Below are 26186 nucleotides of genomic sequence, written 5' to 3'. Positions count from 1 at the left end.
CAAATACCTCCGCTATTCCACCACAGTGGGACGACGGAGAGACAAGCAGCGACTGCTTTCTCTCTAAACTAACAGAGATACTTTGGGCACTGACTGCCAGCAAGCTTGTTAACGCCGTTCTGCCAATACACTCCAATTTGTCCTTTTTGTCTTCCTCCTCCTCTTTTGCAGCTTTCTCCATCATTTCTTTGCTGATCCCTCCTTTCCTCTCCTGACCCCCTCTTGCTCATCCCTCCTCCTGACCGTCCCCTCCAGGCTCCTGGCTGCCCCTGCCCTGGGCTCCCCCATGCCAGGCACTTTGCTCCTCTTTGTCCTGCACATTTATTTTATGGTTAAAGTTCGTGGTTTTGGAGCTTGGTGCAAGCTCTCCAGCTCTCACCGTGTTATTTCCACTCCCATAACACAGAGGCTTTGTCCTCTGTAATATTTATAAGTTTAAACTTTCGTGCTCTTCATAAAACCAATGACCCAGGGATGTGCAAAAGCTGTTTTTGCCTCAAAGGCTTCTCTTTCTCCATATAAAGGATTTATGTTCCATAACCACCGCCATTAATTGCTTCTGTGTAGATAAATGCACCCGTTGAGACACACAGCGTGGAGTCGCAGCCTCAGTTATTGGCATAAACAGGAAATAATTGCTAATGTTGAGAGAAAAATACAAAAACGCCCCTACAAAACAGTAACGCGGGAACAGCCCGCCCGCTCCCCCCGCGCCCCGACACGGGGCGCCGCGAGCCCCGCCCCAGCCAATCAGCGCCCTCTGGCGACACCGCGCGCTGAGCGGGTCCACCCCGTACGCATGCGCGGCGCGGGTGAAAAGCGCCTCTCGCGAGGCGCCGCGCTACGTCACTTCCTGCCCCAAGATGGCGGCGCCCTCGGCGGCACCGACTGAGGGCCCGTTCCGTACACGGGACGTGCTGGTGCCCGGCGGCCCGTCCGACTTCGGGTCGCTGCTGCTGTCGGCGCCGGTGCTGGCGGGGTTGGAGGCGGCCGGGTTCCACAGGCCGTCGCCGGTGCAGCTGAAGGCGATCCCGCTGGGGCGCTGCGGGCTTGGTGAGCGGGCGGGCCGGGTGAGGGGCGGGGGATACCCCGGGGGTTCCCCGGTGACCTCTGTGGCGGCTCTCTGCAGATCTCATCGTGCAGGCCAAGTCCGGCACTGGCAAAACCTGCGTGTTCTCCACCATCGCCCTGGACGCGGTGTTGCTGGAGTGCCCGGCCACGCAGGTGAGACCCGGCCCGGCCCGCCCGGTGCTTTGTGAGGGGGAATCGCTCTTTTCCTCGGGAAAACGGGGTTGTCTCCCGTGAGAGGGGTCCGGGTTGTTGGGCTGAGGCCGATTGTCTGAGTGCTGGGTCCTGCGTTTGGGTCACAACAACCCCATGAACGCTGCAGACTCAGTGAAAAGTGTCTGGAAAAGGACCTGGGGGTGTCGACTGACAATGGCTGAATATGAGACAGTGTGTGCCCAGGTGGCCAAAAAGGCCACCAGCATCCTGGCTGGTACCAGCATTGGTGTGGCCAGTAGAACTAGTGCAGTGACCGTCCGCTTGTGCTGGGCATTGGGGAGGCCAAAGCTTGAATCCTGGGATCAGTTTGGAAAGACCTTAAGGGTCTTGAGGCAGAGGGTTCAGAGGAGGGAACGGAGCTGGTGAGGGGCTGGAGCACAAGTGTGATGGAGCAGCTGAGGGACCTGGGGGTTCAGCTGGAGAACAGGAGCTGAGGGGAGACCTTCTGATCTCTGAACTGCCTGAAAGGAGCTTGGAGCCAGGGGGGTCGGGCTCTGCTCCCCAGGAACAAGCGCCAGGAGCAGAGGAAACGGCCTCAAGTTGCGCCAGGGGAGGTTGAGGTTGGATTTAGGAACAATTTCTTCCCCAAAGGGCTGTGGGGCATTGGAACAGGCTGCCCAGGGCAGTGCTGGAGTCGCCATCCCTGGGGGGCTGGACAGACTCAGAGGTGAGGTTTTCAGGGACATGGGATAGTGCTGGGGTGGGGGAACAGTTGGACTCTATCATCTTGAGGGTCTCTTGCAACCAAAATGCTTCTGTGATTTGTAATCCCCACACCTCACCGCTGGGCTTTAATCTCTGGACCCTTTCAAATTTAACCCTTGGCCCTTACAGATTCTGATCTTGGCTCCTACGCGCGAGATTGCTGTGCAGATTCATGCCGTGATCACAACTATTGGAATCAAAATGGAAGGCTTGGAATGCCACGTCTTCATTGGCGGGACTCCTTTGAACCAGGACAAAATCAGACTAAAGAAGTGCCACATAGCAGTTGGCTCCCCAGGTATGGATGAGCTTCGTCGTGCTTCACATACCTTGTGATACTGCACAAGACAATAGTTGGTGCTTTTGAAACCTGGGTTGTTTTTTCTTATTTTAGTAGTAGGGGATAGTCTCAAATGCCAGTGCCAGAGACTTTTAGACCAAGTATTTTTAGTAAGAGATTGTTCCAAATATGCTCTTTTTTAAAGGCTATTAAAATTAAATTTTTAAAAATGTACAAAATTAATCATTAGAACCTTTCAGTTAATGTTTTTGAATTTCTTTTTACATTTTTCTTCGTATGCAGGTCGAATAAAACAGCTCATAGAGCTGGACTACTTGAACACAGCCAGTATCCGGCTTTTCATTCTGGATGAAGCAGACAAGCTGTTGGAAGAAGGCAGCTTTCAGGAACAAATCAAGTATGAAAAGCATTTATTTCATGTATTTACCCGTAGATTAGATACATATTTGTTCCTCATTCACATTTCTTTGTCTCTCAGTTGGATTTACTCTTCACTACCAGCCAACAAACAGATGCTTGCTGTTTCAGCCACTTACCCGGAATCATTAGCGAACGCTTTGACCAGGTACATGAGAGATCCAACATTTGTGAGGTTGAACCCTACTGACCCAAGTCTCATTGGTGAGTAGAAGTTCATTTATAGTGATATTGTTATTGATAGATTGAGAAGAGTGAGCTAAAACCAGAACATGACCTGTACTTTTTGTGTAATTTCCCTCCACAGGTCAGTTGATTAGTTTATGAAGTATTCATTCCCAGTGTTGACCTATTTCAAACATCAGTGATGAATGCAACTTTATGGGGTTTTTCTTCTATCTGTTCAAAAAATATATAAGAAAAACCTGTCCTGTAGGTTCTTATTTGGCACATGTTTGTGCTCGATTAAATTTCAAGTCTTTGTTTTAGCTGGGGTCACGCATGTTGACAGCAGCATAGTGTGGTGTGTGTTCTTATGGAAATCCTTAAATCTGATAGTTTTTTGTTTCATCCTCAGGGCTGAAGCAGTATTACAAAATCGTGACTTCCCATCCGCTTCCGCATAAAACGTTTGAGGAAAAAACCCAGCATCTACAGGACTTGTTCAGCAAGATTCCATTTAATCAAGCCTTAGTCTTCTCAAATTTGCATAGCAGGTAATAAATTTGAAATAAAATCTGCAAAAAGCCTGTTTGAAAGCTGAGGTTGTGATGTCCAGTCACGGTTGAAGTTACATGGGCCTTCTGTAAAGTGTGGAAGCAGAATGCAGCCTTCAGATCTGAAATACAGCTGGAGAAATGCAGCGTGAAATACTGAAATTAAAAGAATGTTTAAGACAACAGTACCTCATAGGCTGTTCAGAGAACAGCGAGACCTGATCCCCTGGTGCCCTTTTCTGTCTGTGAGGTGACTGTTTTAGACACAAAGATGAAAGGGACGGTTCTGGAATGTTGGCCTTAGCTGCAAAAAAAAGCTTATGGACAAGAAATGTGCAGGGCTTGGTAGGTCTGCGGTTTTGTTGACGGCTTTAATTCTGTTTGTTCTCAGGGCTCAACATCTGGCTGAAATCCTGACGTCCAGAGGTTTTCCTGCCGAGTGCATCTCAGGTCAGTCCCTCAAAACTTTGAGGCTGTGGAAGCTGCGTGGTTATTCAACCAAAGAACAGCACTTGGATCTTCCTAGGTGTTCAGCGCTTAAATATTATTTAATCATTACATTGATTAACTTTCCTGTTTTCAAATCTGTTTGAGAGTCATTTTTCTGAATGTCCAGCTGGGTGCACTGGCTTCTTTGTAAAGAGAAAGTTTTACTTTGCAGGTGTTGCTTGGGAATGCACAGGTCAGACATAAATCTTTTCTATTTCAAGCTTCTCTATAAAAAGTTGATGACTGGCACCTAATGGTGATTAGAAACTTTGCATTTTTATTTCAATGGTGTTTTCCATGGCTTACATGTTTTAAGTAAAATTTGTCCAAAAAGTCGGTGTTGTTCAAGAGGGTTAAGTATCTACATAGTTGGTTTCTCTTTAAAAACAAGAAAAAGGGTTATTTTTTTAATTAATTTCCTTATTTTCAGGGTGTTTTTCATTCCTTGTTTACTCATCTGAAACTGATGTTTGAGGAAATTTCCCTCAACCTCATTTCTGATCTCATTTACAGTTTTACATATTGATGTTTTTAGAATCAGAGGCGCATGAAACTGAAGAATATCCGTTCCTAATTTCTGTCTTTTTAGGCAGCATGAATCAAAATCAGCGTCTTGATGCTATGGCTAAATTAAAGCAATTCCACTGCAGAGTTCTGATTTCCACAGACTTGGTGAGTGAGTGTTTTATAGCATGCATGAGTATTGTCCATAAAGTTACTTCAGGGAATTAGATTTGACTTGGAGTTGAATAGAGCACAGTTGGACTGATAAGGCGTGAGACTTGAGCACTGTGAAACTTAGAAATTGTCCTTTATTCCTCATCTGTTTCAAAAAAACCAAATGTTTTGCTTTGCAGAAGCTTACGGATATTTCAGAGCAGTAGAGCTGTGTGCCAAAGCTATGGTAGGAGCTATGGGAAGAAATAGTTTGTTTCTCTAGTACAAAATAGGAACATCCCAAACAACTTTAAGTAGTTTTGAAGCGCTCTGGTTGATGTATTTCTCTCTGCAGTTGATTGTTTGAGGTCCCATCATGAAAAGATGACTGCTATCAGGTTGAATTCTTTGGTGCTGGGAGAAAAACATGCTTGCTTGTATTTGATGCACAGAAGGTGTAAGAAAAATGATCCGTAATTTTCCTGGTGCCAATGCAATATTTTACATGCAATACTGTGAACTGGCTGGAAAATTGTAGGTGCCCTGTGGTGTATTGTAACAGCTAGAAGTTACTACATGAGCAGTTACTCCGAAAATGTGCCGTATTTGTTTCAAAATCTGTTCAGCATATTCCGTTACCTGTCTCCTTCTCTCGTCGCTGTTCTCAAGACGTCTCGTGGAATCGATGCTGAGAAAGTGAATCTGGTTATCAACCTGGACGTCCCTGTGGACTGGGAGACGTACATGCACCGCATCGGCAGAGCCGGCCGCTTCGGTAAAGACAGCCATGTGGATTTCTTGAGCTTGCTCTCCCTTTGCTGGCTCTGCTTCAGTAATCACACTTTCTCTTGTGTACCGCAGGAACTTTAGGCTTAGCTGTGACGTACTGCTGCCGCGGAGAGGAAGAAAACATGATGATGAAAATTGCTCAGAAGTGTAACCTTCAGCTCCTTCCTTTACCAGGTATGCTCTGTCCTATGAATGCAACAGTTTTTTTTTTTGTTGTTTGCTGTTTTATTCAAAGCTTCAGACAAGTCTGCAGGGAACTGACGTGTATCTTCTCTGCTGAATTTGCATTAATTTTGGTACAAGTTTTTCATGCTCTGTGTTAATGGCTACTTGTGTAACTGCTGCAGTCATGTGAAGCCATGGAAGGTGAACTTGGTGACAGAAGATACAGAGAAGGCAGAGTTACTGAGTGCCTTCTTTATCTCTGTCTGCTCTGCCGGGGGCTGTCCTGAGGAGCCCCGTACCGCTGAGGCCCCAGAGGAAGGCAGGACAATGGAGGAGTTTGCCTGGGTTGATAAGGACTGGGTTAGGGAGCAGTTAGGCAATCTGGACATCCATCAATCCATGGGTCTGGATGGGATGCACCTGCGGGTACTGAGGGAGCTGGCTGAGGTCATTGCTGGACCACATTCCGTCATCTTTGCAAAGTCTTGGGAAACGGCAGAGGTGCCTGAGGACTGGAGGAAAGCAAATGTCACTCCAGTCTTCAAGAAGGGCAAGAAGGAGGACGTGGGTAACTACAGATCGGTCAGCCTCACCTCCATCCCTGGGAAACTGATGGAACAGTATTAGGCCTTTCTCAGGTTGTAAGATACAGTAGGAGATGGAAAGAATAACTGAAACAGCAGAACATTTGGTACCGTTGCTCTGCCAGAAACTGTTCTGCTAGAAATATAGCGTTTGCCTTCTTATGTAAGTTCTACTTTTTAGTCTGGTGAAGCAGGATATGAAAAATAAGTGACAAGTAATGCAGTGCTACTTGTCTTGATCAACTTTCTGATCCCTTCCATGAAGTAAATAAATGTTCTGGCTATTTGAGCTCTTTCAAGTGTTGAAGGGGTCAGTTTGTAGCCCTAACTTAACATGTCGTAACATCTTATCTGCGATTTTGCAGAGCTTTACTTTGGTACTCGTTTGAGTTCTAGAGGGAAGGATGCACTTAACCAAGCCCCTGCTTGTTTCCCTTCTGCGCAGAGCCTATACCCCCTGGAATGATGGATCAGTTTGAAGATGGGGAGGTAGAAATCAAACCTGTTACGCATACTTCAGTGAATTCTGACACTGTATGTCTGAGACCAGAGGAACCAGGACTGCAGTCTGTCCGAAACACTTTTCCAGAGGTACCTGAGCCTCATTCTAATCTTCCAGCTGATAATTCTTCTGTAGAAAGACCAAAAAAGGCTCTGAAGCAAAAGCAGATGAAGAAGTGCACAGATTCTGCAAATAGAGCAAAAGGTTGCAGAAACCCCCAAACTTCCAGTTGCCACACAGAACAGAGGAGTCGAGTCAAAACTGTCTCTAGACTGGATGGACAACATAAAGAACATAACACTCAGTCTCCAGAAGAGGAGGCCTTGAAAAAAGATCTCCCCAGAATTCCATGCTTGTCTTCTTTCAAAAACCACCAGAACAATCCCTGGAGCTTCTCGGACTTTGTTGAAGACTATGAGTATTTCATTAAAGAAGGGTCGGAGAGAGAGGTTGAAATTTTAAGAAGCTATTCAGGCCCAGGAGAACAACACGAGCTCCCCAAAAATGGTGGTGTAGAGTGGAAAGAGGTGGAATGTAATACCGAGATGATCGCAAGCGGTGGTGTGTCCAGTGACAATGATGGTTCGTACAGTTCCCGGGCTTCTTCCAAGAGCAGGGAGGATAACTCGTGCTTTGAAATGTTTTCGGATACACAGGAGAAGAATGCTGTTCCCACAGCATGTCGGGGCCACGCAGACTTCAGTTCGACACCAGAGGAGCCTCAGGAGCCGTCACGAGTCCCAAAGCAAAATCAAGCGAAAAAGAAAGTTGTGAAACAAAACGCTAAACAAAAGAAAAGCCGTTGCCGTCAGTCCCCTAGTCCTTCCACGAGAAAACCAGAAGATGACTGTTCCTGCAGCTCGTGGGATGACGGTGTTCCAAATGAGGCTTGGAGTTACAAAAACTACTGGAAATCATATTATCAGGCATGGCAAAACTACTACGCTGCGGTGTCTCAATACAGGAGAAGTTACAGACAGTTTAACTGGGTGAACGCCTATCACGTCAACTCAGTCTATCTTCAGGAGCTGCTGAAAAGCGGGGATTGATGCGGTGACCCCGCTCTTAGGGACAGGCAGGTCGGGACAGAACTGCTGGTTTACAAGGACGTTGCCAAAAAACGTAAACAGACTTTAAGATTGAAGAGAAATGTTGTCTTTTTCTAAGGAGCTGTGTCGGCATAAATGTTCCAGTGCTGGTGTTACGAGTTGTTAATAAAAGGAAATGAAAGACAGCTGGATGTTCAGTTGCAGTCCTTACAACCCAGAGCCAAGGAAGGAAAAGGCAGCCACTTACAAGTAAGAAATGTTAGTAAGGAGGAAATACAAACCAAGCCCCGTTTTGTTTGCTTTTACTTGTCTTCCCTGTGACTTTTTGGTGCAGATGAATTCACTCTGAGACCACGTAGTCTGTTTATAGTTGGAGATCCTTCCATTTTCTGTAGTTCTCTTATTAAACACCAGGCACTGATGATATACTAGTTAAGTGGTGGAGGGAAGCCTGCATCTCAATGCCTGTATCGCTAATTTAAATCCAGTTAATTAACATGGTATAAATAACATTTCTATAGCTAGGTGTACGGCAAGCTGTGCAGTAGAGGATGGTTTAATTATGTAGAAAACGTGCAGCAATCATAATTGCTCTGTCCCTCTGGGTGCAGCAATATCAGACTTGCCACACATAGATGAAAGCTTTAATTAGAAATGAAATCACCTGTTAGTACTAAAACTAATTGGTTTTTCCTGTTTGGGTTGCACTGCTCTGTGTGCAGCTGTCCTGACGCAGGAAAAGATGAGAGTGGCTTAGGGTATTGACTCTAGATTGACTCTGTGGTAATTTTGTAACTTCATCCTCCAGCTTTCGTATGTTTGGGATCTTAAAGAGATTTCTTCAGCTGGTTTCTTTGATTTCTCAAAGTTGACCAGAGCAGGTACAGTTTGGGTGTGGGGGGGTGTGTGTTTGGGTGGGTGGTTTTGGCTTTTTGAGCAAAGTAAAAGCTTCCTAACTGCTATGAACTGTCCTTGCAAGGAGAGCTACTTTAACTTGCTGAAATGCATTCATTGCTCACCTTCAACTTCCAAACTCATTTTGAGAAATACTGCATGTTTTCACTCCGCTCACATGAACCCCTTGCTGCCCGAGCATTCCTGATGTTCTCGCAGAGTTCCCTGTGCAAATCCTAGAACCACTTACGGCTTTTTTGTGCAGCGGTGGCTCTAAATGTTATACCGTGCCATTCAGACTCTCTTCACCGTGCAGGAGAACCGTGAGATGGATTTAGCTCATGAAATTTTGCCGATGCTGTCCTGCCTTGAGGGGTTTGTGGTTTCCTGCAGCTGGGCCAGTGGTGGCCTCTAGTGTGTGTTGGACTTTACTGCAGGAGACAAGAGCTCTGAGCTGTTCCGCTCTAACTCGGGAGGTGTTAGAGTTCCCCTAAGGAGTCATTTTAATTTCTGCGTAAAGATTTTTGAAAATTTTAAATAATGCTTTTAAGCAACACTTGGTGACTTAGATGAGACCAGTGCTACTTGTTTAGCGGTTGAAACAAGTCAACCCTGCCTGCAATATAGAATGCAAGACTTGGACCTAAAGGCACTTGCCAAGATGATATTGCCTTTTAAAATAAAGGCATTAAGATGTGCTCCTTGTCAGGAGAAGTATTTTTCTTCCTGTACTTATATTTTTAATTCCCTTTGTGTCAAAACAAATCACCCCAGGGAGGGGCCTCTCCTAGGTTTTATCTGCATAGTTTGAAAAGGCCAAGATGAGGTGATAGTTTCCAAGATGAATTTTGTTGGATAGGAGGATACTGTAAGAGATGCGCTTGGGTATCTGCATTATTGTTCTAAAACATCGTGGTCACCTTGATGTTTTCCTTAACGGTCGCTTAAGTAAGAGTTATTAGTATTTAAATGCAACTCGAGTGGCTTAGGCCACCACCTCAAGTTCTCCAAAAGAACCTCCCAAAATATTTTGAGAAGAAATCTACAGCATCGTTTGGGTATTTGTGGCACATACTCTGTTTAATCCAGATTGGATACATCAGGTACAGCAGTGGCACAAGACTCAATACTGTAAATGATATACAAGTTTCAACATATGCACTACAATTCCAAAAGAAGACAACAGGAAACTTGGTTCTTCTAGAAAGTTGTTCTCAAATGAAGCTACCTGCAGTTGTATACAGTACATTTTGTATCTGTCCTCTGATGTTCGTAAGCAAAGCCCATTTATAGTACGAAAATAGAAAATAATAAGGTTGAGAGCTTCTCATAACATAAAACTCCTAAAGAAAACACAATTGCATTGGAATGCCTTACTGATTTATCAAAAATAGACCATCACACGCCTTTCGTAAGATACTTTGTTGGTTGGAGGAGCCTGTGGGATCTCCCGGTCGTAGTCACAACAGAACGGAGAAGAATATTGGAGATGGTTGTTGCTTCTCACCCACCAGCCGTGTGACTCCTGTGAGTAGCGCTAGTTTAAACCAAAATGGAAAGAAACACGTGCACACATACACACACACAAAGTAACGGACTATTGACCGAGAACAAAACTCAGGAAGGAATTCCCACAAGCTCTTTGTCACCTGGTCTTTCGACTGATCCACCTGAAGTTTTCCTGGCACGGGTTTTGCGTTTGGAACGTAAGTAGCGGTACTTTTCTGGGGCGCTTTCTCAAGGAAAGCGTATTGGAGGTGTTCATGAATTGAAAGGAGGAGGTATTAAATTCTATACAGCTTGTGTAATCGGCAAAGAGAGGCGAAACGACTTCTCCGAGGTCACTTAGTGATTAATCAAGATAATTGGGAGGAGCACGGGGGCTCGTGCCGCTGCCTCTCCTGCCTGTCCTCACCTTCTGCTCGCTTCGGAAGCTTTAGAAAGATAAAACATCGTCAAATGTGAACCCTAGAAACTGGAGCTCTGGAGTAATTTGATCCAGTGCAGTTGCTTAGTGTTGGAGGAAAAATAAGTGGTTTTGCTTAAAAATCAGTTATATTTGGTTGGTGAATTATGTGGGGAAGGCGTATTATCCACCTGACTTTAAAAGCAGAATAAAGTCTTCAGTTCAAAGCTGCTGATGTTCACAAGCCATCCATGAATGCTGACTTGGTAACTGCCATAGTCCGACATAGGAAATGCCTTACAGGATCCAAGGGAAGTTTGCAACCCATAAATTACATGTGATCTTTAATACACTGAATTTGCTGTATAATAGGGGTAAGATACAGCATGTTTACAACCTCTTCACTTAAAAAAGCAAAATATTTGAGGGGACATTGCTTCCTTTAATCTGATTTTCCTGCGCACCCCTTAAGCTGTCTAAACTAGGATGAGAAATGCTGGTTTGCAGTACTTGTATATTATCAACTGTTTCAGGTTAAGCAAGTAGCATTGATTTAAATTTTAGTGTTTCTGGCAACTGCAAAGAAGGAGGTATTTGGAATTACCTATTAACTTGATTTCACACCAAAGCCACGTGTGTTGCTTAGTTTCCCTTTTCCCCAGTTCGCTTTTCACAACGATAATTATTTGACAGGCAAAAGTAGTCTCGGGGATGAGAATTTGCTGTAGAAGGTTTTATATCCCTCTTGTGCTTGTAGGCAGCTCATGTGCAACATGGAGAGTAATTTAACATGGTGCGAGGGAGAATAATGCAGCAAGAGGGGGGAAAAAAATAAGCAGAGATTTATGGCTGAACAGCAGGGGGAAAATCCTTGACATTGAGATCTAATAGTCTGGAATCAGCTCCCCAGGGAAGCAGTGGGAGCCTTTTCCTTGGGGAATTGAGTATCTAACCCAAAGGAAGCAACGCAGGATGTTGCAGGGAAGGATCTTATGCTAGCGGAGGGTGGATTACATTGTGTAATGCTTTAATTTTTATAGGCCAAGGTGTGCTATCAATAGCCTGTTCTTTATGGACGTCCTTAAGATTTTTAAGGAGAAAGAAAGGTGGTTTTTAGAAAGAGTAGATGGAAGTCGAAGCCTAGATGTGAAAGATCATCATTCTTTGCCAATTGGGTGCGATTCCTTCAATTAGCAGCCCAATGCCAGGTGAGAAGAGACTCAATCTATTAACAGAATATGCTGAAAATCTGTGAAAATATTTTTCCCTTGGAAGAGGCTTTGGAAACAAAACAAAATGCTTGGAAAAAGGTGTTGCTGCTTTGATATTTTTAATATTGCTTTATGAAAGACTGAAAAAATAATCCCACTCCACTTGCATTTTGTACAAAGAATCTTTTTTAACGTACGTTTCTAAAAGTATAAGAAGTCCTATAGAGTTAGGGGGTGGGGGAAGGCTTTGGAAATGAACTGCCAACATACTCCCGATGTTTTGTTGGACTGTCTTGCTAATCAGGCTGTTTTGTACCCCCTGCCTTTCAGAAAGGTGTCGGGACTGGAACCTGCCGCTGTTTCTGGAAGCTTCTCCTCCCAGAGGTCGCCCCTGCCTGAAGAAACCCCTTCCACGTGCCTCGGGAATGCCCAGGATCGCAGGGGTGCGTGCTGGTTTTTGTCTCCATGTCGGTGTGTGTGTGTGGCCCTGGGCAGAGGGATGCTGGTCAGAATGGAGACAACGCTCCAAATCCTTCAGGTCAAGTTCTGGCTCTAAGAATTTTCAGGGTTGACTTTTGGCTTTTTCTCGCTATATAAAGATTAGTGAGAGCAGTTTAGTAAAGCTAATCGCCTCCCTTTATCGTAGCGAGAAGCGGCTGCGGTGCAGCGGCCCCCCTTTTGCCATCGCTCTCCCTTCCTCCCCGCGTTCCGGTTGAAGGGCGCGATGTTCTGATTCTCGCCTGTGCTGTTCCGCTGAACGCACTGCGCTCTCGTAATGAGGCTGTAGCTGCGTCCGGCGATCCAGGGAGGTTTTGTACAAGCACGTTTTCAGGCGCTTTCAGAAGCATTACTCAGTCTGCTTCCAATCAGTGCGTAAAGGGAGTTAATGCCACCATTAAAAATATTTTTAGCCCTGTTCCTCTAGGCTCAGACTTTGTTAATTTTGTCTGGCTTTATCCTCTGAAAGTCTGTGTCGATGTACTGACCGCGTGGGGCAGCACCTGCTAAGCTCATGGTAGAAGAGACAGGTTGTGTACTTTTGAGAAAGGATAATAATGATTCCTCTTCCGTGGAAGAGAATGGAGGCAGCAGCTGCCTTGATAATCTGAGTGCAACCAGCCAGAAACTCCATGCACTTGCTTTCCTCCTTGTTTATTTTTTCCTCTTAAAAATGTTCTTTTTTTTTCCGAAAAGCGTTTTGATTGAAAGCAATTAAATGCACCAATAGTGCTTTAGACAAGGGCTGCCATGATTGCTGTTTACAGATAAAGAAATGAATGAGAGCTGGAGTGGCTTGTTCACCACTCCCCAGTAAATCAGGACTAAGAAAAGCAGCACCAAGAACCCATGGGGAGTCCCTTGCTCTTAGTAGTCGTTTACTCCTGGAAGGGACACTGTACCCTGTCAGCACTGCAGCATTTAACCCTCGTTCTGTGCCAGCGTAAATGAGGTTGCAAGGTGGTAGGTGGTGGAGAGCAAGGCCTCTGATCTACAGGGGTGAGGGTGTTCCGATGGGGAGAGGATGATGGCAAATAATGACATTAAAGCAAAGGGAAATGAAATTAAAACATCAAGAAAAAACTCAATAATGGTAAGATTAACTGCAGTATAACCTCCTACAGGAAGCAGCAAAGGCAGAGCATTTTAATCATTTAAAACAGGACTAAACATAGTTTTTGGGTAACATATTACAGCACTGGAATAAATGGCTATAAGCTGGTGCAGCTGCTGAAGGTTTAGCCGTAGCCTGAATATTCCTAGAATGGTGTCGGTTTCTGAGGAGGGTGTTAATGCATCAGCTGAGTCCAGTCTAAGCCTAACAGGTTAGGAGTGCTAACAAAGCTAGCTCATATGTTTAAGTCAGCATGTAGGTCTATTTATCTATCTATACATGTATGTGTCTGTATTTATTTATATGTGTATGCATGTATATGTGTATATAAATATTACACCAGGATAGATTCTGACAGATGTTAAAAAAGAAAAAGTCATCCCTTTGCTGAATCAGCCTCAAACCTGCTTTGAGGAGTTCTTTGGACTCTGATGTTGGTAAAAATCACTGTTCAGAAACAGGACGCTTGAAATGTTTCCTTATCATCTGCAGGCTGCTGGGGGCCGGGTGTGTACGGGGCCTCGAGGCGTCTGTGCGGGATCACAAACATTAGCCAAACAGTGTTATGACAAGTGAGAAGGTGGGTGACGTTGCTCCTCACTCTGCCCTTCACGGGTCACACCTGTGGTGAAAAAGGGACTTGAGAAAGGCAGAATGGAAGAAAAAAGTTACTCTTCTTAGCAGGGGGAAAATTGGTTACGTTTCAGGACCTTGTATTGCCTTACAAGAAATCATTCCTAGAAAGATCTCAGCCAGAGGCGCTAGGACTGACCACAGCTTAGTCTCGGCAGTACCACAGTGTAACTTCCGTTTTTGGTTGACTAGAAATGTGTGACTGTTCCCAAACTGAGTGTAGACCTGCAAATAGAAGGCGCTGTCTGGAACACACTCAATGTTTTCCCAGCTCCAGTACTGCTGCCCCTTCTCATGCGGCCGCCTGGGCCTGGAGAACTAAAACTGCGAACCTGGTCTATCCCCAAATCAGTGCAACCCAGAAGCCTTTGATGAGACATCTGGAGCCCTAAGACTGTGAAAAAGCCAAATACCTCTCTGTCCATGCAAGATATTTAGCTATGGGGTTAATTATTATCAAGTATAGATCCAGACAAGATTTGGCTACTATTTACAATGGGTTGTATGTCCAGTACTAGCAAAGAAATTTAAATATAGAAAACCAAAATGAAAAAGCGTGGGCATACACTACAAGAAACCTCTGTTAGACTTATGAACGCTTGATGCAGTTGAGTTCAGTGCTTTCTCATTCTTTGCCATTTGTGTGTACAGTATTAAAACAAAAGAATCCTACCTTTTTATTTTCCTTTTTAAAAATACAGAACTGATAGTCTAGTCACACTCTTACATGTAAGTGATAACAAAAATAGAAAGCAGATACCCATGTGGGACTAAAACTCTACTTAAGCCTGTCTCTTTTTTTTTTTGTCTTTTTTTTTTTCCACAAATATGTTTTCACGACAATAATTAGCAGACAAACACGCTGTTTGCAATTGCACTGTATTGACTTAAAAGGCGGATACAAAATTGTCTAAATAAAGAATGCCATCCAGGGTGGAATCGGTGTGTGTGTGTGCGTGTGTGCACAGGGATGTGCTGACACATGCGTGTGTTTTCCTACTGTGCACCCAATGGTGGACACATGCTCTGCTCTTTGTAACTCGGTGCCGCTCGGATGAGGTTCTGCTGCACACACACGCACACACAGAGGAATGGAAATAGGTTTCTGTGACAGGTGGCTTCTTTGTCTAAATCTTTTCCTATAAAAGAAAAAAAACCAAACGAACAAAACGTGACATTTTGTTGGTCTGAAGGTTCTGCTCCATGAAGAAAAAAAAAATCACAAAATCCATTGTTTTTCACCTTTTCAGTCATTTCCTCATGAATAAATATTATCCATTAAAAACCTTTAAAAAGGTGCTGCGATACACAGTGTTATATTTCCGTTTTCTTTATTGACTCTCTCGTTGCCATGATGATTCTTTCCCTCCAGCCTCCATGGGTGAATTCGCCCTGTTCCATGGCACAACATGCTCCCCGCGCGGCTTTTTCCTTTCACCAGCCTCTTCCTCCCTCTCCTCATCCTTCCTGGCGTGAACGCCAGTCTGAAGAAGCCGCCTCGGCCGCTCTCCGGTGCTAATTTGGTGACAAAAAAATGTCAGGTTGGTCCATCCAGGCACGATTTGCAGCAAGAAAGGAACGTGGAGGTGTGGAGGGAGAGGGCCACTGGGCTTCCAGCCTCCTTCTGCGCGTGAGACGTCTTACAAGGCAGAGACCTTGACGATGTTGCTCGTGGTGGTGGAGGAAATGTTCGTGGAGTGGCCGGGGCTGCCGGGGGGGGGTTGGCTCTCGCCTTCTGGCGTGAGCGCGGGCGGCGTGGGGATGCTGATGATGGCTGTCGTGATCTGGGCAGTTTTGCAGTTCGGTCTGAGCCCATCATCTGATTTCATGTTGAGACTGGAACGACTAGAAAACAAATTTAGTCTTTGGTTTGTGTTTGGTTTTGTTGGTTTTTCTTTTTTTTGTTTTAAACAGACAGTAGAAAGTATGGGAATGGTGGTTGATCTTAGTCAGCATCTTATTCCTCTGAGCTAAGGGCACCAGAATATTCACAAGATTCCACTTAAATCATAGAATCACGGGATGGTTTAGGTTGGAGCGACCTTCCCAGCACCCCCAGTGCCCCCCCTGCCATGAGCAGGGACATCTTCACCAGCTCAGGTTGCTCAGAGCCCCGTCCAGCCTGGCCTGGGATGTCTCCAGGGATGGTTCATCTACCACCTCTCTGGCCAACCTGGGCCAGGCTCTCACCACCCTCACTGCAAAAACATATTCCCCCCAGTTCCTGCAAGGCATCATTTATTTCTATGCAGATTACACTAAGCTTTTTTAATGTTTCCTCTGGTTCAGTTTTCACAGGGCCAATCTTTCTATGCTTCCATTTCATTCTTGCATAGTTCTAGTTTAATTAAGATGGCATCTAAATCTACTGTCCCATGGACTGCATCTTACAGCACAGGTAGTTCTTTTTGAGAAAGAGATGTTGTCTTCCTTGTGCTTCAAATACCCCTTTCAAATTCACTGTCCCTTGATCTTTTCTATTTTATTTCTTCTCTCTGCAGTAGTTCCAAGGATCTGGCAGCTGGGAGCATTCTTATTAGATCTGCATCAATTGCATCCTATAATTAATTACAGAGGGAAAATGATAGGTTGATTTCTGTGCATCTGCACAGCTACAGGAGTCTGCTATTACCAGCCCAACATGTTCATTTGAAACACAAGGCCTGTCCTTTGAAAATGGAAAGCTCCCAGTTGGAAAACGATTGCTGCTGTTATCTCGGGGTGACTCACCAAGAAGATGTTTCTTGATCGCTCAAGCGTCCCACGAACACGGCAGAACCCGTTTCTGCTCCCCGGTGCCTCAGTCCCAAGCTGAGACTGGGGCAAGCTTAGAGACTGGGTGGTTCTACCAGTGGGAACCAGTACACCCAGTTAGTTGCATTCCATATGAAAATCATCTTAAAAGTTTGGTAAACAAGTGGGATAACAAAGCGTTGACATTACAAATCTCACTGGCATCTGATCTAACACCCACCGAAATAGGCAGAATAGTTGACAACTCCCTGAATGACTGTTTCAGGTGCTGCTTTGAACAGTTGTTATCATGAAACTGCAATAGCTAGAGGCTTGTTTTGTGCTCATTCATTCATATTTCATTCTCTGAAGTGCCCTTCCGACTTCACCTTGACATAAAGTAATCGCTTACTGCCTTAAAAGCATCTTTGTTGCAGTTTCTAGATCCCTTTGATAGGAGTGGGGAGAAGAAGATCGCTGAGTTAAAAGACAGCCCAGTGCATAAGAAGCTTAATAGGCTGAGAGGGATTTAGAGAGTAATTTAATATTAGCAAGAAAGATATGGTGAAGAAATGATTTTTTTTCAGCAAGTTATGTATAAAACGCAAATTTCAAAACTTTCTATTAAGAACCACTTCTTCACCTGTGTCACTAATGGCTTTTTAGGTGAGAACTACTCCGACACCATTGTGAAATTCCTCCTTATTTGTTTCCTGGTGATGGCTGGTGCTTAACAGCTGCGGTTTAGACTTTAGACAATGAACATCAGTGGAGCGTGTCAGTGTGTACAGCTCTCCGGCTGCTGGTGCTGACAGATATTGCTTAGCAAGCTGTGTTTGCCTGTTCCCAGTACGGGCTGTCTGGGAGGTGGGCTGTGAACTGGTCCTGTGCCAGCTCACAGCTGGGAACCGCCGGCTCCTGCCTCTGATGAGCATTTCATAGGTGGTTTTAAGCTGGAATTCATTCTTCTATGTCCAGTGTGGCCCGAGAAGAGCTGGACTAAGGTCTAACTTTGACCTGGTTCAGCTCAGAGCCACTTTCCTTGGCTTATCGTTTGCAGGAAGGACACAGAGATGCCCGCAGACCCCTCACCCTGGCTGGAGAACAGGCCTGCAAGAACATCCTGTTAGATAACGCGCCTCGGGGGTTTGGCATGCGATAATTAGCAACAAGAGCCTACTTACTGTACCTTGTGGTGAGAGAGGGCTGCTCGCTGCACTGGATGTGGATGGTGCTGAGCTCCTGCATGCTGCGGAGCCGGGTGGCGGGCACACTGGAGTTGGGGAGGTGCGTGGTCTTCTTGTTGCGGCGAGAACAGCAGGAGGTGGTCAGGCCATGGTGGCTCGACAAGGACGGGCTCCGAGAAGAAGGGTAGTTCTGCATCGAGCTCTCCATGCAGTTCTGCTCGAACAGCTGCTCGTCGATGAACTCGTGGTTCTGGCAGGGGGACAAAAAACAGCGCCGTGACTCTGGTGACACCAACAGCTTTGGCCCAAGAGCGGTTTGTTTCCAACAGCAGCTTTTGCTGTATCGGTGGGATGTGTCAGCCCCTTGTCTGTGTAAGGTGCTTTCTGCCTTTGTGTCTGAGAATACTTGCACTAGGCAGATCTTAAAAAGAAATGATTCTGCCCTTCCACTCACTGCAACCAAAGAGATTTTGCTCTCCTGCATCAGTAGGGGAATAAGCAGCAGTTGCAGTGACAAAAGCGTGACGGTCTAGCCACGCTGCTTTGGTTATATACTCTGAGATGGCTAATACGTTGTGTTCAGATTTCATTTTTGTGTCTAGATTCCAGAAATGGCTTCAGAAAATCTGCAATGCCACATGGTCATGAAGCCCAAGGGGAGACTCATGCTCTTTTTCCCTTTGTGCCTGGGGACAGGGTTGTATTTTATTTGCATGACCATCTTGGCGTGTAACTTAATGGCAGGATGCTGCTTGTATTGGTTCAATGCAGGCCTGCGGTTCACGGGGTCCTATTAGCTGAGTGGAAATATTAATAAATTTGAGGGTGTATAGGGGAAGGCAATTCAGGAAGCTGAATCTGTAGAGAGTTTTTGTGCGAAGGAACAGGAAATTCTGAAAGAAAGAACCTGTATGTGTGTATATGAACCCTCAGGTGGTTCTAGGGAACGTATTTTATCCAGTCTCTGTCTGCAGCAGAAAGGATGGGAAACAAAAGCAACCATGGTGAAGGCAGCCATGGGTTTTCACTGGAACAGCTCACAACTCTCACGGGGAACAAGAGCACGGGGGGGCCAAGAGGAGCCACGTGCACAAACTCCCAAAGACAAGACCAGGAAGGAGGACGGAAGCAAACACTCTCCAGACACGTCACAGAGCCCACAGAGAGAACGATTGAATTAAAAAGGAAATACCTTGATGGTGGAAGTTCGTACAGATAACAGGGGATCATCCACAAGATAGGACAATCCCTACGGGACAACATGCCAACAAAAGATAAAAACACAATTGATTGTCCATTCCGGCATTCAGAAATTTAGTCCCAGCTTTGCGTCTGTTGCCTCAGCATTCCAGCCGGCTCGCAAGTTTGAATGGGCAACCGGACCTTCTCTGCACCAAACCTTGCCTGAATCAGACCCCTTTGTTCCTTCCTTCTCCCTCTGAAGCTTTTTAATGTTGTGTTCTTGGAAACAGAACAAAACTGGTAACAACTTTATTAGGTTGATCTTTTGAGAGCCGGAGGTAAAGGAAAACAAAGTTTCAGCTGCTGATTCACAAATAACGAATTAGAATTGTGTTGCCATTAGGTCATCAATGGAGTATTTTTTCTGTGAAAACACAGCAGAAAGGTTTGGGTTGAAGGACTGGGTTCGGTGCACTCAGCATTTGGAGAAAACATGGCCTGTGAATGTCCATACTCAATCTGGGAGTTGGAATGAGTGGAAAACCCCCTCATTTTGTTTGAACAAACTCCATCTGTGGTGTTAGTACGACAAAGTAACTTCTATTATGGCAGCTAGAAGTACTTTAGGGTCACTTTGTCACCCGACACACCAGATTTGTGAGCCATTCACAGCCATTCAGCTGTAGGTCTGTATGCTAGTGACAACTGCAGATACCATGACAATAAATCACGTACTTTGAGAATCCTTCTGCCTAGTTGGAGGAAAGGTGAATTGCCCATTGAAACAAGTTTGCAGCCACGGTACATTCCTCATTCCATTCCCGCAACTTGGTCACAAAATGACTCTTCAGTGCTTCAAAATTCGTTTACGATTTAAATTTCAGGGAGGAGAACTGCTGCGTAATGTTTCAATAGTTTATGTGGACGATAGGATTTCCGCGCAAGCTGGTTGAACTATTTTGAGTGATAATTTCAGACCAACATCCAAACTCACTATGTGATGTGGTGCCGCATCGTGGTAATAACTGGCTGAAAAACATGGGGGAAATGCATTAAATATTGTGCAGAAATTCTTTCTAGGTGTTAATGAAAATTCAAAGTTATTGCCATTCTTTGCTGAAAAGAGCAACAGGTGGAACATTTTCAACCACTGCGACTCGCTGGCTGAGCAGCTGTGTGTGTTATTGGGGTGGACAGATAAATGCAGAAATGAGGATCTGCTTTGGCCACGTTACTTCCCGCACCCATTGCAGAGGTCAGAATTTCTCCAGGGCTTTACAAAGTCAGCGCCTTACAAGGGCAGACCCTGGAGGCGGGTTCGGCAGCTTTTGTTTGCTTCAGCCCATTTGTTTTCGAACAAAAGCATTATTGTGAAATATGGGTCACAGCAGTGAAGGTTTTAAAGCGTAAAGGTCTAAACTGAAGAGTCAGATTGTGCGATATCTGCTTGTTATGTAACATCCAAAAATTGCTAGAAATAAAGGCAAGATGAGTCTTAGAAAATAAATTTGCTAGTCATTGATACAGGAAGAATCAGTTCAGTGTCCTGGAATGGTGACCTTTATTGTGATAAAGCAGCAGGTCACTGTAAAGAACCAGTCCTCTTCTTCCAGTGTATCGCTGAGGCCCTGACTGGTGTTATTCCAGCATAAGCCAAACTATGGAAGTGAAGGTGATTTATCTAGAAGAAAGCTCTTGCAAGTCAGAAATCAAAAGTACATTTGATGATGGATGCAGATAGAAAAAGGCACAAATATTTCAAGTGTTAACCTCTCTTCATTTTTTCTAGAATTAATCATGGTATAGATAATATGTTCCTTTACTGCTTTTATATAAACCTGGAAGTAAAACATATGGATAAATACCTGAAACATTCCCTGAGACTTCTGCATACAGAATCACTTCATAATGAACAACAAAATCCTCACTCCCAACACCTTGCATGACATGAACAGAAAAGTCACGTTATAGAAACTGCTTGACTGGCTTGGAGCTAAATGACCTGCTCTTACACGTGCAACCTTTAAACCCATTAAGAAGGTTCATCTGCTCTGGGCCATATAAAGGGCTAAAGGTTATTTTTGCCAGCCTCTTGGCACTGGTGACCAGGCTGCAGTTTGGACTCGCTGCCAGCTGCTTCTTCCCCTTAAGGCAGCAGAAATGTCCTTTATCACTAGTTAGCACAAGCGATGAGTATATATAATGTGTGACTGACAGCACCAGGCAAATGCAGTTTAGCTCTCTTCCAGAAGCACTGAAGAAATTAAGCTTAGTGTGCACCATGTTTATAGGATCCCCCTAACCCCACACTGAAAAGTTATTTACGTTTGAGTGAACCTGACTGAGCAACCCGCACTTTGTACCGGTGGAGTAGCAGATAATCACATCTTCATCCCTTTGCACAGGAATTATGTTTTTAAAAAAGGCAATGAAATAGAAATGCATTTAATCCATTGCAGAATATTCTTGGGGGCTCGAGTGTCAGCCCCGTCTGGGATAGTTTGTAGGTGTGCTGAGGATCTTTGCCATGCAAAACCCAGCCCAAGCACACAGACCCAGTGAGACGTAAGAGGATGGCGTTGCTACTTACGGTTGTTTTTTCCAGGCAGTGCAGCAGGTGGTGATGTTGGCTTTCGATTAAGGAGGTACCTTTAGTCATATGCTGTTCATCTTCAGTGGATCCCTGAATAGCCGGGAAAGGGAGGGGAAAAAAACCCAACAAACCAGGTGTAAAACCATGAACACAAAGCAAACTATCAGCATTAGCTTTCGCAGTTGTAAAGATAATTTCAGTGTGGCCAGCTTGCAGGTTTTTCTCATGACTTATGGGGTTACCTCTTTTTTTTCCATAGTGATTCAGCTTGTAAACTCAAGTGAGGAGCTCAGCTCTGATTCCAAACCAGGGTGTTTCTAACCATTTTGTAGCTGTGGAGGAAACCTGAGAAATATTGTTGACATATAATGTCAAGGCTCAGGAACCAGAAGATAAAGAAAACAACTAAACGAAGAAGCTTTGGGCAGCAGTGGCAAAGGGTTTCTGTTCACATGAAATGTGCCAGCAGTTCTCTAGAAGGAAGGTCCCATCTTCATTAGTTGCTTGTGGATGATTTACTGTGATTTAATTTTAGTACCCAGGGGCCCCATAAAGTGACCAAGAACCCTCTGTGCATCATAGCACAACAATCGAACAAGGTGAATGTGTTTCAGAGACCTCACAACCCAGGTACTTGACTCATTGTACAGCAGCACCTGGACAATTGGGGACCAGCTTTCCCCTGTTTTCCTTGTGTGCTCAAACAGCTGAAATGTAGGGGGCAAATTTGCAAACTAATTCAGAGAGCAGGGAGTGCCCTCTGGGGAGGGATTGGGTACAGCTTAGAGTATTTAGGGGAAAAAAAGCCCCTATTAATAGGAGTGGTGCCTCCTGGGAAGATATAGGAAGAGTTGATGGGGATGAGGAGCTTGTGGCATTTCTGCTTAAGGACTCTGCATTGGAAGGACTTACTGGGTCACTTTTGCTGGTCTGTTCTCAGCTTCTACATCAGCTAAGTGTGCATGTGGTGATTTTGGGAAGAAACTGCTCAGTTTTGCTCAGAAACTTGCTAGTTTTGTTAGTGGTTGGGATTAGCTATGGATCTCAAACCAATCTCTGTGCTTTTGCTTGATCTGCTTGAAATAGCTGTGATAGAAGTGGATAAGAGGTTGGGGTGGCGAGTCCAGTATGTGTGTAGTGTTTTGCTCCTGCAGAATGCTTGGTATCAGTGTTCATCCAAATTGTAATGGGTTAACTTAGTTAACTTGGGTGTGGAGGGAAGAAATGCGCTCTGTATTTTTGATCTCTGTGCTGTATCAGTGAATCAGATGCTCGCATTCCTCAAGCATAGTGTGTCACCGACCCGATGAGCAGATGCACCTCAGGAACAGAAGGAAAAGAAGCAACAGGAGTTGTTTAGGGAGTTTCTGTGCTATTTGAGGGCCAGGCTTATTTTTCTCGCTTTCTCTGTTCTGTGGTGGCGGATTTAAGATCTGGGTTGTTAAAGATGTTGTCTTACTACTAATACTCAAGTTCCTGATCTTGAAATTTACTGTGATTTCATGACACGTTAGTCTGCATGTGGCTCTCACGACTAGCATCTTCAAAGGCAATTGCACGTATTAAAATAGCAATTAAGTGTTGTAAAATGTTTCCCTGTGCTCCATAAGGAAGGGGTGTTTGGTGTCTTCTGTAATGCCTAAATCTGAAAGCCAAAAATGGATGTGCATGGTTTGAATCTCTTCTTAAAACAGGAAACAGCAGTATCTTAACTGTTCAGGAGAGAAAATAGGTGGGATAGGAGACACCATTAAACATCTCAGCAGAAGTGCCAACGTGTTGTCTGTTGCTTGTGATGGGGTCAAGTTCAACTCTGCCTAAAGCTTTGCTTTTACATAACCCCGTGTGCCCCAGCGACTCGCTGCAAATGCATCATCTGGATGCCTTTTCTAGGATGGTTCTGTGATCCTTAACTGAAGGAATAACTCTGTCTCTGACAGATGCCTGAACAGAGCTGAACTGGTACGTTAAGAAAGCTGACTGATGGTATACAGAATTAATAGATTCCTATGGGAATGCTTCTTAGGCAGGTTATGGATTTTGTTGTTGTTGTTTTGGAAGATGAAGCATTCCCAGAAGTATTTTTAGAAGTGGCCTAAAAAAAACCCAACAATCAGTTCTTTTTTCTTATTAACAATCCTCCTGGTGAGCTAAGGCATCAAGCAGGGCTTGTTGGTACCCTGCTGAGATTACGGACTGAAGGCTGTGTTGGAATATTTCCCATGGAGGTCCTTGCAAGCCCTAAAGCAGATATGATACTGCACTAAAACACTGGAGAGAGAGAAAGAGCACAAACAGTATATTTTTAATGAGGGTTTGCTTGAGAGAGATCTAAATGGAATCTGAAAGCAAAGACAGAGCTTCTGTACTTCTGGCAGGAGATCGAAGCCAATTGTTTAATGTCGACAGCACAAACTTAGTCTCTGCCTTGCATCCCAAGGCTGGGCTTGCTGCTGATGGAAAAGGATTGAGGGATGGCAGTGATCAGGAATAAAGTGTGCAACAGTGAGTACGACTTGTACCTTATCTTCCTTTCTTCAGTCAGCTCAGTGCTCTTAGAAACAAAGAGCGTGTAACCACCAAGAACATCCTGGTGTGCAAATTGAGACCTATGGGAACTGCTGCCCGAGGACAGCGAGAGCGCCGACGTGGCACAAATGCCTGGCGTTTTGATAGGACTGTTGCATGTGTACCTATAGAGATTGCGGCAGCGGTACCTACGCTACTGCAGGCAAACAAAATCTGTGTCTTCATTAGGAGAGTCTGGCTGGAATGAAAAAGCTGGCGGGGGGGAGGAGAGGAGATGGTTTGCTTTTGGAGCGGAGATGCCAGTTTCGCAAGGGTTTGATGCCAGCTCCCATTCAGTTTGTTCTTGGAAGTCATTCAGTGAACTGCTGGTTTCTTGGAGGGAGACTGAAACACGCTGGAGTGTCAGTTCCGAAATCCAAAATACTTCCACTTTACCTCTTAGTGCTTCAGCGGGTGCAGCTGGAGTGAGATGAACTGATTTGATGGTGAGACCGTCCCTTCCCGTGAGAATGGTGATACTGCTTATCTATGGCTAAGCAGATTCTGCTTGTGAAAAGGCACAAGACCTCGCAACCCACTGTTCCTAGGCTCTACACCTCCGAGCATTTTAGCTAAAAGGGAATTTCGGCTAGCTGTACAAGGAGATTAACGCTAAGAGGATATGTAGGCTGCTGCCATGGGAAGAAAAGCTCACCATCCCTTGAGCACTTCTGACATAAAACCCACTAAAAATCTCTCTAAATGAGAAGAAAAAGGTCTGAGTACTTCATGTCTAGATAGGAAATGCAAAATACCACAAATCTACTGGTTTCTCAAGCAAGAGTCTGTATTCTTGCTAGGAGCAGATCTCCTTCCTGCTGCTGTCCTTGGATAAATGCTTTTCTTCACTTTGATACGAGGCTACAGGCTCAAGACATGCTGTTCCCTTGAAAGATGGTGTCAGTGTATTCATTCTGGTGCTAATGAAAGGACATTCTGGCACATGTTCCGGAATTTTGAGCAGTCGTTATTTCTCAGTTCAGCCACAGCCGGGATGGGTTCTGGGGCAGTTTCCTTGAGTCCACCCTCAAGGTGCCAGACTGCAGGGCAATCTGCTGGGCACTTGTAAAACAATTACGCATTGATCACAGTGCTGCACGATGCTAATGATGAGAGTGATAATATCTAGTTGTGGCCAATTGTAGTTGAAATTACTGCTGGGTAACAAACCAACCCTATGGCAATCTGGCCACGTGAAGCCCATAAACATCAGCATGAGTCCTGGGCAAGGTATCAAAATGGGACGTGTACCTGACCCGTGAAGCAGTTTGATACTAATTTAACTGATGGATATGCACAGTATGTAAATAATATTTTGGTCCTTAAAAAGCAACTACAGGAATCACATTCCTCCATATTTCTACAGCTGAAAAAAATTTGGCTGGCTAGACTGCACTGTCATTCACATTTTGTACTCTTAGGAAGAGTTTGTTCTCCTGCCATAAAATGAAAGGACATAAAATCTTGCCTTGTGGAGTTAAAATGGACAATGCATACGTCTACAACAAAGGATGCTCTGCAGTTTTGTAATTAATTAATGCCACTACCTGTGGATGGTTCTTGATTCAGTGTGAGGCTTGTCCTTGGGTACTCAAAGGTGGTGGAGATATTTTAGGATTTGTGAATCTTGGGGGGGTCATTTAGAACTGTAAGTCCAACAGAAAGCGAGCTGCACCCAGGAAACTTGGGAAAACCTGCTCTAAGTGCTACTCTGTGTCTAGATTTAATTATTAACGGGTTAAAAAATCCTCTAGAACCTCTCTAGAAGTGTTGTTTTGCTTCCTGTCTCTACAGTAGTTTTGTAGCCAACAAAATGACCCTTCTTCACTTATTTTTAGGCAAGTGCCAGGGAATGAGCCCATTCGGCCAAATATTTTTCTCAACCTCCTGCGTGTTGGACTTGAGCATCGGTGCGTCAGCCGCTGTTCCGTGCGTGGTCTTGGCAGGGAGGTTTGCTTGACAGGAGAAGTGAGGAGGTTCTTGATGGGAAGATCAAGTGCAAACTGAGT

At 44.8% G+C, this 26186-nt stretch overlaps 2 protein-coding genes across 8 annotated transcripts in view; one reads left to right on the top strand and one right to left on the bottom strand.

The window, feature by feature from the left end:
- Positions 1-837: 837 nt before the first annotated feature.
- DDX20 (DEAD-box helicase 20) lies at positions 838-7843 on the top strand. Its single transcript, XM_065038384.1, has 11 exons — positions 838-1053; positions 1130-1224; positions 2119-2287; positions 2573-2687; positions 2769-2911; positions 3285-3423; positions 3815-3873; positions 4502-4584; positions 5239-5344; positions 5431-5532; positions 6553-7843. The coding sequence occupies exons 1-11, from the start codon at positions 864-866 to the stop codon at positions 7656-7658; spliced, it is 2307 nt and encodes a 768-aa protein (XP_064894456.1). The 5' UTR covers positions 838-863; the 3' UTR covers positions 7659-7843.
- A 1762-nt stretch (positions 7844-9605) lies between these two features.
- The window catches only part of KCND3 (potassium voltage-gated channel subfamily D member 3), a 119472-nt gene continuing 102891 nt past the window's right edge, over positions 9606-26186 (bottom strand). For 3 of the 7 annotated variants that reach the window (XM_065038388.1, XM_005515635.3, XM_021283517.2), the window contains exons 5-8: positions 21607-21699; positions 19027-19083; positions 17837-18084; positions 9606-15759 (exon numbers count right to left, since the gene is read on the bottom strand). In XM_065038388.1, the coding sequence (XP_064894460.1) occupies positions 15555-15759; positions 17837-18084; positions 19027-19083; positions 21607-21699 (603 nt within the window). In that variant the 3' untranslated portion in view covers positions 9606-15554. Of the gene's footprint in view, positions 15760-17831; positions 18085-19026; positions 19084-21606; positions 21700-26186 lie in introns of all 7 variants that reach the window. The other 4 variants (XM_021283518.2, XM_065038391.1, XM_065038389.1 and 1 more) reach the window with 2 other exon arrangements.

Source organism: Columba livia, chromosome 22 (assembly GCF_036013475.1).
Source record: "Columba livia isolate bColLiv1 breed racing homer chromosome 22, bColLiv1.pat.W.v2, whole genome shotgun sequence".
NCBI lineage: Eukaryota > Metazoa > Chordata > Aves > Columbiformes > Columbidae > Columba > Columba livia.
This window is presented reverse-complemented; position numbering and strand designations above follow the sequence as displayed.